Raw genomic sequence first — 11,416 nt, forward strand, 5'->3', positions numbered from 1 at the left:
TTTCCCTCCCCATCTTTCTCTAGCTTTTCCAAAGAAGGATTTATAGGACAGTACAGACCAGACAGATGCTGTGCAAGCTGCCTTCTGTGGCTCTCCAGGTTCAGTGCAACTCTTGTCACCTGCTGCTTGAGGTCTCAGAGGAAAGCTCCCATCTGTAACACAGCTCCCTGATGAAGGACAGTGCTGTCTCTGAAGAAGGCAGAGCCTACAACTTCCCCTTTTTGAAAATGCATTATCAGAGCCACCTGTCCTAGGCAAGAAGCCAATCAGGAGTTCCACAGTTAAGCTGAGTGCTCAGGCCTGGGCCCTCCAGAAAAGCTCTCTTGGTTCCAGAAGCAGGAATCTTAGAGCAGAAGACAAAATGTCTTGTCTGCGTGATGTACCCTGTGCTATTGTTGAAAATGTGTCCAAAAATTTCAAAAGGATTTTCCCCAAGACTGTTTCTTGTCTTCTGGTGACTAGCTACTTGTAGTGCTCTGGGGTTTTGCTGGGATCAATGAAATCTCTCTATGCACAGCAAGGATCACAGCCCCAGACAGAATCGCTGAGAGGATCAGAGGATGGACAGAGGGAAAGGAAAATGTCAGTGTCCTGTGGCATAATTACCTTTTTTTCAAGGGGTAGGTTTGGAAGCACCAGCTCTGATGAAGATGGACTCTGCTTCACAGCAGACTTGAACAAGTTACTTGAGGTTGCTTAGACCACCTCTCAGGTGAAACAAACCAAGACCAGAGCACTTGCTGAGCAATGGCATTCCCCTGGCTCTCCCAAATAAAGCACAAGCAGACTGAAAGCAAAGTGCTCCCTGCACTGCCCTGCAACTTATTTCACCTCTGATATACAAGGCTTCTCCCAGATAACTACATTATAGCCCAGGTCACTGTCATGTTAGGTAAATACTGGATTTCTCCCAAATGCTGCAGGAACGTCTCCCGTGCAGAAGGGGAAGGGTGGAAAGGTCCTGCTAAGAGCAGTTGTGGCTGGGTCAGCTACTAGCTTGCATCAGCCAGTGGCTTTTATGGGACAGTTATTTTGTATGCAAAGGCAGCTTCTAAATCTCTCCAAACTCCAGGTCTTCCCAGTGGTCCCTGGGGCCTAAGCACGGAGAGCCAAGGCACTGAGGAAAGTGTCAGCATTTAACAAACAATGAGGCATAAGAATTGGCAGGGGACATTTCAAAAATGCTGCAAGAATTTTAGGTGTTCATGGCCCTGGAGCTGTGCATGGGAGGGACTTCACAGCTCTTGGGCATTTCTCAGGCTGTTGCCCTGCTCTTGTACACCATCTGATCCTCTCCACCAGAGGAATTTTGCTCCTGCATTGTCAGATTTTCTCTGTCCAAAAGCCTTCTGTGCTGAAGGCCAGTACAGAGGAATTTCCAGCTATCTGTCATGATGCTGGAGATCCTCTCTCTCTCCACATCTCCCTTCAGCTGCCTTTTCTGCTTTCTGTTCACATTTGTTGACTTTTTTACTCAGAGTGAGACAGTCTCAACCTTTAGATGCATCTCTCCTCACGTCACCAAGGCGCTGGTTTCCGTGATCTTTAACTTGCATTCGACCAAATGCCCAGTGAAGTCAGTGGGCAGCTTCCCTTGGATTCCAGCAGACCTCTGATTGGATGTGTTGTAACAGCAGAGTTCCACGTGGGGCCATGATATAGCCTGGTAGCTGGTTATTTGGCACCAGTTATAGGATGTATCCTCCTCCTGGAAGAGAGGCCTTTGGAGCAGCCTCTGTTTTGTGAACACTGTGGTCTGACTGAGAGGTGATGGGGTTTGCAACAGCCAGAAGACCCAGTTCCAAAATGTCATCTGTGATGGAGGCATGGCTTGCCTGCTGCCTGGTTTGCTTTCTTCCTCCTGTGCCAGACCCCAAACTGTCTGCTTGTCTCCTTCTCCCTCCAGAGCTGTTGGGAATGTGGGTATCCAGTAGCACGTGAATGTTGCTGGTACCTGCTCCAGTGAAGGGCACAGCAGAGAAGACATGGAAGGCAGATTTCTCAAAATAAAGTAATACACAAAAGAGAGAAAATTACTACTAATTGGAAACATTTTGGTGCTCAGAGCAAGACAGGAAGGGGACATAGCTTGTCCTATCAGAAGGCCTTGCAGCACTGCATGACTGAGCTTTTGTCCCAGTGTTGGTCTGGCTGGGATTCTACCCAAAGAGCTGAACTCTGCTGTTTTCTCTTGATTCAGTCCGTTCGTGATTTACTGCCTTGCATTTCACACTACCACACCAAGTCTTAAAATACTTGAAGATGTAATCAGCTATGTTAGAGGCTTGGCACATTTCATCTGGGAACTGACCAGAACTCTTCAGGTTGGTCTGCTTCCTGTCTCTTCCTGATCATCAAAGTAATTTGCAAAATAATACAATCACTCTTGCGTGGTCAGAGCAAGAATTCCTTTACTGTCTAAATATGCATAAGGCACAAGGAAGTGGCTTGTGCTGGCACTGGTTTTGTAACGTTACATTAATCCTCCTCTTTAATTGCTACTTCTAACCATTGTATTTTCCTGTATTTACACCACAACTCCTAAATAAACTCAGGCCTGATGCACTGGGTGCATTAGTAGCTGGGAATAGGTTTTATCTAGGGAAGTGAGTACTCGTAGCTGGCTGAGAAGATTTCTCAGCAGGCAGCGTGTTTCTAGCTGGGTGACTTATGAGCTGTGCTATTTCTTATTACCTTCTGTTTGTTTTTCCAGGCTGCAGACTCTTGGCTGTGGAGCTGACATCCAGCAACACCAAGCCCGTGGTGCAGGAATTCCAGAGTGAGTGCTGTGGGGGCTGCCTGACGTGGTGGCTGCACTGGGGACTGCAGCCACCCAAACCAATGGGAAAAATGGTGCTTGTGGCTCATGGCATCTGGTTTCCTGGGGGAGGCAGGACTACTGAGAGCCTGAGGTTCAGGAAAGCTCCTACGAATGTGTCTGCATCTCTCCCTGTTTAGCAAAGCACTTGATTGAAATGGTTTATGGAAGTCCCCCTGCAAGCCACTGGCATTGCAGTGTCTGCCTAAGTGCTTTTTTGAACTGGATCCCAAAAGGAGGAAAGGGAGTCGCCTGGCGTTTGACACACTGAAAAGGGGGTCTGGAGATTTCTGTTTTGTCTTGGCCCTGCTCCAGACGTGCCATGCAGCAGGACCCAGTAAGCCACCTCTCAACCTTGCTGTGATGCCCTCTTCTGTGGAGGAGGTGGAGGTGATCATGCCTGCTTCAAAGGGGAGTTGGTCTGCTGAATTGATCCCCAGGCATCACGGTCCTCGGTACATTACCAGACACCACCCAGGGAGATTCTGCATCCCTGACTCACATTGTAGGCTCTGATTAGCAGCAAGATAGTGCTGTGGACTCACCCTGTCATAAGGTCTTGTTTGTCATAAGTTAGAGCCTGTAGAGAACAGTGTGTTCATTTCTCTCCATAGTTGATATCTGTTTGGCTATTATTTTTGCTGGCCAAAATCCATCTTCCCCCATAGCTCCTGGAACCCAGCAGTGTTTCTGTTATTGAGGCAGATGAAAGAGAAGCCTTCGCTTTGTGGGCAGTGTCTCCTAATAAAACAGCGAGCAAGACTGCTTAAAGCAGAGGGAAAGTACAGCTGCTTCTTATTAATCTCTGTTTTCTTTATTTCTCCTGCTAGGTGTCGAGCTGTCCTGCATCATTAAGTCCACCATAACACCAGATCCCAGGATCGAGTGGAAGAAGATCCGAGATGGCGAAACCTCTTATGTATTTTTTGACAATAAAATGCAGGGTATGAAGATTCGTTGCTCATAGACTTCCAAAACCTCCTCAGAAAGAACACAAATGAGAAAAAAGCAGCCTGTAAAAGGCAGGCCCTCTGGCTGTCTTGCTGCTTTCTTCTGGAACTAGAGTTCAGCAGTCACAGTGCTGGATGGATAAAGAGCAGGATGTTCTCTGCTCTCTGCCCTCGTTATTGACATTACTAACTTTCCAGCATCAAGTTCGTTTTAGATGGTTCTCTTGACTCCAGAAAGAGTCCAAGATCAACCACTTAATTCAGACTTCTAAAATTAGTCTGTGTTGATTACCCTGCATTTTTTTCTCCCTCTCTCCTCTGCATCAGGAGACTTTGTGACTCGTGCAGAAATCCTGAGCCGGACGTCGCTGGTGATTAAAAACACCACCCGGATGGACACCGCCACGTACCGCTGCGAGGTGGCAGCACCTTCTGATACCAAAACCATCGATGAGATAAACATCCATCTCACTGTCCAAGGTATTCCTTCAGACCCAGGTAGCTAGCTACCAGAAGAGGCTGTAGGTCTCTGCAGAGTCGAAGCAGTGGCACGCTGGAAGTTGGTTAAAACCAGCTGGGAACGGTGGAAAGTTTTGATGCCTTTGTAGCACGGGCTGCTAAGAAAGCACGTCAGAAATTTTTCACTTCCACTCAGCGGTGCATTCACGTGGTTTGTGTCTTCCCCACAGTGAAACCGATGACTCCGAGATGCACTGTGCCTAAAGCTGTACCAGTTGGCAAGACAGCCTCTCTCCACTGCCATGAGAATGAGGGGTACCCAAAGTCCACTTACAGCTGGTACCGCAACAGCGAACCACTATCGCCAGACACCAAATCCAACACCAGGCACCACAATTCCTCCTACACCGTGAACCCCACCACAGGCACTCTGGTAATGCCCTTACAGACACAATCAACACGAGCTTCACAGGACACGTTATCTTTAAGGTTGCTTGTAAAAGAAACAAGCCACTTCATGGCTGTCAGGGAGGGTATAATGTGAAGAAGGTTCAATGTTCTGCAGTCAGTGTGACTGGGGAAAGGGAAGATGAATGATGGAAGATCTTAGCTGTTTGGTTTTGATCACCGACCGTACCACTTACCTTTCAGAAAGAGGGAAGAAATGTCTCACAGCCCATCGTGAAGCCTGGGAGAATTGCTTGTAGATGCTTATACCCTTGCAGTGCCTTCTGTCTCTCACGTGCTGCTCCCCCTCTTTTCTCCTCACCAGGTTTTCCACGCTGTGCACAAAGGTGACACGGGCCGTTACTCCTGCATAGCGACAAATGATGCTGGCTTTGCCAAGTGTGAGGAGCAGGAGATGGAAGTCTGTGAGTGGCTCTAAATACTTGTCATCAACACTGATTAATATATCACCATAAAGAAATTGTCATCAGCTTAGAGAAAGAAGGGGGGCTATCCTCGAACATTAAGTCTGTTCTACTTCTTCATAGCCCCAAACACAGGAAGACAAAAAAAAATCTAAAAATTCAGAGAAACATCAAAACACTGTTACAATTCATGCACAGTTCTATTCTTGGAATCAGGGGCTCCCTAGTTCCCTATGAATTATTTGGCCTTGGTTAGAATATTCAAAATACAACGTTTTGGTGCATGTAAAGCTAGAATATGGCTGCTGCCTTGAAGAAATACTGGATGATGGCTTCTTTCTTTGCCAGATGACCTCAATATTGGTGGGATAATCGGTGGAGTCCTGGTGGTCGTAGCCGTTTTGGTGCTCATCACTCTTGGTATCTGCTGTGCCTACAGAAAGGGTTACTTTGCAAACGGCAAAGAGAGCGGGGAAAGGTAAGCTGGGGTTCAGAGTGTTCTTACACACAGCCCTGTGCCCACAGCCAGTGTGAAGGAGTCTGAGGTGTGACTGGTGGCTAACGTCTTTCAGTGCCTGACTGAAACATATTCCTCCTTGGTTCCCTACCACAGACTACAGGCCAGCCCAGTTCTTGAAGTATCCAGTGCAAAGCGTTATTTGCCTAAGGAAGAATTTTGGTATGGCTCTTCTCGTGCTTGGTACCAAGAGCAGACAGAGGAGGGAAATCTGTGCTCTAATACCCTCATGCTTTGCATGGCACAATTAAATGCCTACACATGTTTGTCCAATAAGTTATGCACTGTTTGCATAACGAGGTCTGCAGTTGAATGAACAGAGCTCGCTCCACAGTTAGTTTAAAGCATCAGGACGTGCACATTAAAGCTGTGCAGAGGAGTAGGCTCTACAGGAAATCTCACTAGTCGTGAGAAGCTAAATTTGGGATTAAAACCAACCATTTCAGAATGCACATTAAAATGTTAAAAACAACAGCATTAGCATCAGAAACAAGCCTTGATGTGTTTACAGAATCTGTAGAAGAAATAATTTATGTTAAACCAAGATTCTCACCAGATAGATTTGTTCCTGGTTAAATGTTGCTTTTCAGTAGAAGTCCTGTCTTTTTTGGTTTGGTTTTGTTTTCAGAAAAAGCTCCAAATCTCCTATTTAAATACAGCTGAGGGTTGGCATGCACCAGGCTTGACAGTCATCTATAAATTCTGAATACCTATGGGACTGCAAACAAGTGTCGCTTCCTTATAACTAAGGAAAATGCTGAAGGCAGCTGGCAGTGCAGGTTTAAAATGAACTTTATAATTGCCACAGGAAACCATGCAGGAGGCACACAGACAGGAAGTGCACAGGGACCAGGGCAGGAGAGCCCAGAAAAGGATCAGCTAATTTCTTTGCAGAGTTAGTCCTGTGGAAACTTAGAGCAATTTTTTTCCCTGTGCTGAAGGGGAGTTTAGAAAAAAAACCCCATTCATAAAGAATGAAGGAATAGGCACAGATTTATCACTTGAGCAATGAGCTGGGTTTCTCTGTTTTCATTCGGCTGTTCTTCATTTTCATCTTTCTCAGCACCTCCTCTCCAAAATCCTGCAGTCTTCTTGTCCCAGAAATGAGACCTTTTTTTTTATTTCAGCTACAAGACTCCAGCAAAACCTGATGGCGTTAACTATATCCGGACAGATGATGAGGTAACAAATGATTTGCATTTAACATCTCACTGTTTAGGAGAGGAGGAGGGTGGGCAGAGGACTCCTAGCTTTTTTAGGGTCTGCAGACTTTCTTAGAGTGGGCACTGCTCAGAAGCAAGGATGCAGAACAGAGAGAAAACAGAAGGGTGAAAGCTGAGTCATTTCCTTAGAAGTGATGAAGAGTTTAAGTTGCCTTAAGAGACTGAAGCCAAGAGCTATCAAATGCAGCTCTGCTCTGTCTCAGTTATCTTATGGCTTGACCCCCTTAGGATGAGTTTCATTGGATTAAGTGGGCAGGCCATGATGCTTTTACAAGAGAATTTGCATTTTGGGATTTGAATAGATCACTAAGCTTAAGATCAGAAAAAGCCTCTCCCTATTAGCAGAGATAGTGAAGAGGGAATGGGAAAGTCCCCTGCCATGCCTTGGTATGTGAGGATGGTAGGAGGAGGATCTCCTGGCCAGGACGACTGGTGTCTCCTGCTCCTCACCAGCTGAAAAAGGGTGCTACCTAGACAGAAGGCTAGTAGTGACACAGATTACTTTTCACAAGCATTTCACAGTTGGGTGCAGAAGCTTGTAGATCCTTCCTACATCCAGAACTGTTTTGTTGCAGGGTGACTTCAGACACAAGTCTTCATTTGTCATCTAAGACACCAAAAGAATATTGCAAACCAGCAAAAGCAAGTGTGAAAATACCTCCTCCAGGAACTCAAAGAGAGAGCAAAGGATGAAATTAAGTGCGCTTGGAAGAGTTTGGAACACACAAGGACTTGATAGCTATCTATCTGTGTATCTTTTTTTTCTTTGCCAAAGTTTAAAGTAACTCCTCACTGCCCAACTTGTGTCTTCCCTGCCTCCGGAGATACCAAGAGGATCACCTAAACCTGTCCTTGGACTAAGGAAGCGTTTTAATACTTCCCAAGAGACTGGGCTGTGGAAGTTTGTGGAATTGCCTTCTATTTGTGCTGCAGGGACACAGCCACAATGTGCAAACCAACCAGGGGAACAGCCTAGTAGAAACGTGTAGTAGACATGACTAGTATGTATTACTAGTAGGCAAAAAAAGGTGCTGATATAGCAATAGATGAACTTCAAAGAATAAGATTTATCCATGCAAAGGGGAAGTCTTCCTCTCAGCAGCTTGTTGCCCAGGCCTGGCTGGTGACTTTTATGCATTTGTGATTGTCCTGCTTGTGACTCTGACTGCTCAGCTGCAGAACAGGGGATGGGGATAGCCTACAGTGACAGATACCGAGAGAGGAAATGCAACTAATGTCCTCAGCCTGTTTGTAAACTCACTGAATCCTTGATACTCCATTTAACGTGGAACATGGGCAGCAGCAGGCCAGAAGGATTGCTTCTGATCACTGCTTCCAGAGACCCCGCTGCACGCAGGTAACCCCGCGCTCTAATCTGCACAGAGCAGCCTCGCCTCTTGCGTCTTTCCGTGCGTTAAAGAGGCTTAGAGAGGAGGCAGAGAACCTACTGCTAAGACATCCCCTTCAGGAAAATTAAAGCCAAATACTTTCATGGCCTGAGATTGCCATAAAAGGTACTGAGATCTATCTTCAGGCTTTTTTACCTTCTCCGTTTATTTTGTAAAATCCCACATTCTAAATTTTTTGCAAAGATATATTTTGATTACTTCAGAAAAGGTAATGTTTCTATTTAAAGTGTAAATATGCAATGCCAGCAGTGTTTAAGTAACGTAGCTATTTTTTTACTTTTTAAGCTACAGGGAGAAGCTCAAATGTTGCTAGAGTATGGCACTGCCAGAGCATATCAGTAGTATTGCTGAGCATAATAGAAAACTGCAGGTGGAACAGCATCTCTTCCCTCTTAAGCTAGCTTCAGCAATTTCCTTGTCACAAGAGGTCTTACCAGACATGGAACAGAGTCACTCAGGGATAGTTTTTGTAAATTTATGGCAGGATCTATCAACTTTTTTATATAGAAAACCTACTTTTCTTGCCGGTGACCAACACTTTGGGTTTTTTTTTTTTGTTGCAAGAAATATCCAGGGATGGCTTTTGGGTTCAGTACCAACACGGTGACAGAGTGACTTCAACGTTTGCTACCCCTCTGCAAGTTCCCTAAAGCACTAACACAGCGTGACAGCTACAGCAACTTTACAGGGTTAAACCGCAGAGCCGAGGCAACTGCTTCTGGAGCTGGGAAAGCAAAAGCTCAACACAAAAGGACCTTTGTAGCATCAGTTGCTACTTTTCTCTAGATGGTAAAAGAAAAAAAAAAAAAAAGAAAAAAGAAAACATAACTAGTTCTCTTCAGAAAGGAAAAATTGGACACACGTGTTTCCCAGGAACATACGTGTTGATAGTGTTGGACAGCACTGGGTAATCTAAGACTGCAAGATGTGGATGCAACACTAGAACTGTGCTGTGGTTTAAGAATTTTTTAAAATGTAGCATAATTTAGTGTTCTTGTATTTCCAATATGAATTGAGTTGTCTTAACTTTTCCTGTATACAGTATTTTGGATACTTGACGATTTGGACTGTCAGTGTTATTTTGTAGTGTTCTGCATTATAATCTGCTGTGTTTCCTAGGGGCCTCGCTGGACATGCCATTGCTGCATTTGTTTTGCCTAAGCAAAGTGTTACCACTTCTCCTTTTGCTAACGAAAGTAAAAACAAGGATGGGGCAGTGATAACCATACGTTCTCTGTGTAACTGGGACCTGACCACTGCTCTCTTGCACCTCCATGATAGTTACCTTAAGACATGCTCTTCAACCAAGCCACACAGCACTGGTCGCTGGCTGCCCGCTGCCTCTAATCATTGACAGTAGTGAGTGTAACATTCCTTTGCACCTTCTCTATATCCACTACTCCTTTTCTATGCTGCTTTTAGGACACCTATAATGAGGGAGAGAAAGAAAAGGTTTGAATCGGGGTAGCTGTGGGCACTATGGGAGCACAATCTACAGTCTCGCCATGAGCCAAAGGCAGCCTTCATGTGAAGAGCCAGCAAGCTTAAGAAACAAGACTTACTTTTCAGTTCTAAAATGTGACAGTGGCATCTCTATCGAGAGAGGGGGAGATGATCCCCCTGATACAGCTCAAGAAATCTGATTGATGGAGTTCATTGTATCATTGTGAATAATATTCAGGTTTGTACTAATGTATGACTTTTAACTTTGCCAAGAATGTTTTACATAAATACCAACCTATAATGCATTCTTGTAGTTTTTTTTTTTAAGGTTTGCTTTTGTTTTTGAAACAGCCATATTGTTGGAGGCCTCTGTTTTCAACTCAGTGAAATAAGGGAAAGTATCTTCTGTCAGAGCACTCAGTTATACACAGTATTGGGCTGAAAGATACAGGAAGTTCAAGCTGTGTTGCTGTTGATCAGTTTACTCTTGGATATTTTGCCTATCCCTGGTTCTTCTCTAGAGCAGTGCTCATCTCAATGCTGCTTGAGGACAGAATAAAAACCAGAAAAGCAGAAATCAGGAAAAACTATTCCAATGTACCGTTCAAAGCAGTTCAACAATATTTTAAGGCAGGAAAGAAGGTACAAAAATGGATGTGGTCATAACTGACCATCACTTTAAGCCAAAGCCATTCCACATGGCCCCTGCTCCTAGGTTTTGACTTTGATTCTGAGAATAAAGCTAAATTTCGCTTGAAGGTTTCACTGATCTTCAAAACAGAAGAGGGGAAGTGAGGGCAAACGATGAGATGCCAGGACAGGAGGTTTAAGTGCCTCTGGCAGCAGCAAAAGCACACACAGCCCCTTTGTTGCCCCTTGTGCAGAAAAGCCTGCTCTGCTTCTGTTGTTCATGCCCGAGCAAGACAAACCAGCATGAATAAGAGGTTCCATTTTCAAGTTGCAATGAAATCGAGGGCAAGAGCTCTGCAATAGAAGTTAAGAACAGAAGAGCTTCAGTTAGGTTCACATGGCATCAGGGACTGGGGAATGGTCAGTTTCCACCATTTACACAGTGCATTTGTGACAAACAAGTTATGCACGCAGAGCTCAAAGCTATGCATATGACTTACCAACCTTGATTCTAGTGAGTTACTCATATCCTGCTTGCAGGCAAGAGTCTATATTTAAAAGCTGCTGGGTCCAACATTAATTGAACTGAATGCCTAAGATACCAGCGACGTAGTAGAAGAGACTTAGAGGCTGTAGAAATCTATAGAGAAAAATAATTTCTCTGTCAGATCAAGAAGAGGGGAGAAGCTGTGGGTGGAATTAATTCTGTAACCATTTATTTTCATAAAATGTTAATGGTTGGAAATAACATAGTTCAAGAATGGAAATATTCCATATAAAAGAGCATTAAAGCTGTTCATACACACAGGAGTTTGCACAACAAATAAGAGGTGATGTAGCGTGCAATTACCAGATTTAGGGGTGTGGCAGTGACAAGCTGTTTCACCTTTGTTCAAATTAAAGCAACTCTAGTATATAACCAAGAGGGACAATGAGGGATGGAGTGAATAAACTAAGCCACTCACTTTCCTGCCAGCTAAACTGTATTTATTGCTAAGCTTGTGGCAACATTATGCTCTTACTTCTCCAAATGGACAAATTACACATCCTGTGAGTGAAGAGCAAGCCTCCCTTTATGCCACAGCTTTCCAGCAC

At 44.7% G+C, this 11,416-nt stretch overlaps 1 protein-coding gene across 1 annotated transcript; it reads left to right on the top strand.

Annotated features, from left to right (window-relative positions):
* The first annotated feature begins 2,670 nt into the window (after nucleotides 1-2,670).
* JAM3 (junctional adhesion molecule 3) lies at nucleotides 2,671-7,972 on the top strand. The gene is made up of 8 exons (XM_008946882.1): nucleotides 2,671-2,779; nucleotides 3,649-3,762; nucleotides 4,096-4,248; nucleotides 4,458-4,660; nucleotides 5,000-5,099; nucleotides 5,448-5,577; nucleotides 6,744-6,798; nucleotides 7,415-7,972. The coding sequence occupies exons 1-8, from the start codon at nucleotides 2,671-2,673 to the stop codon at nucleotides 7,448-7,450; spliced, it is 900 nt and encodes a 299-aa protein (XP_008945130.1). The 3' UTR covers nucleotides 7,451-7,972.
* Nucleotides 7,973-11,416: the final 3,444 nt, after the last annotated feature.

The sequence above is a fragment of the Merops nubicus genome, unplaced genomic scaffold, assembly GCF_000691845.1.
Source record: "Merops nubicus isolate BGI_N331 unplaced genomic scaffold, ASM69184v1 scaffold13989, whole genome shotgun sequence".
Classification (NCBI taxonomy): Eukaryota; Metazoa; Chordata; class Aves; order Coraciiformes; family Meropidae; genus Merops; species Merops nubicus.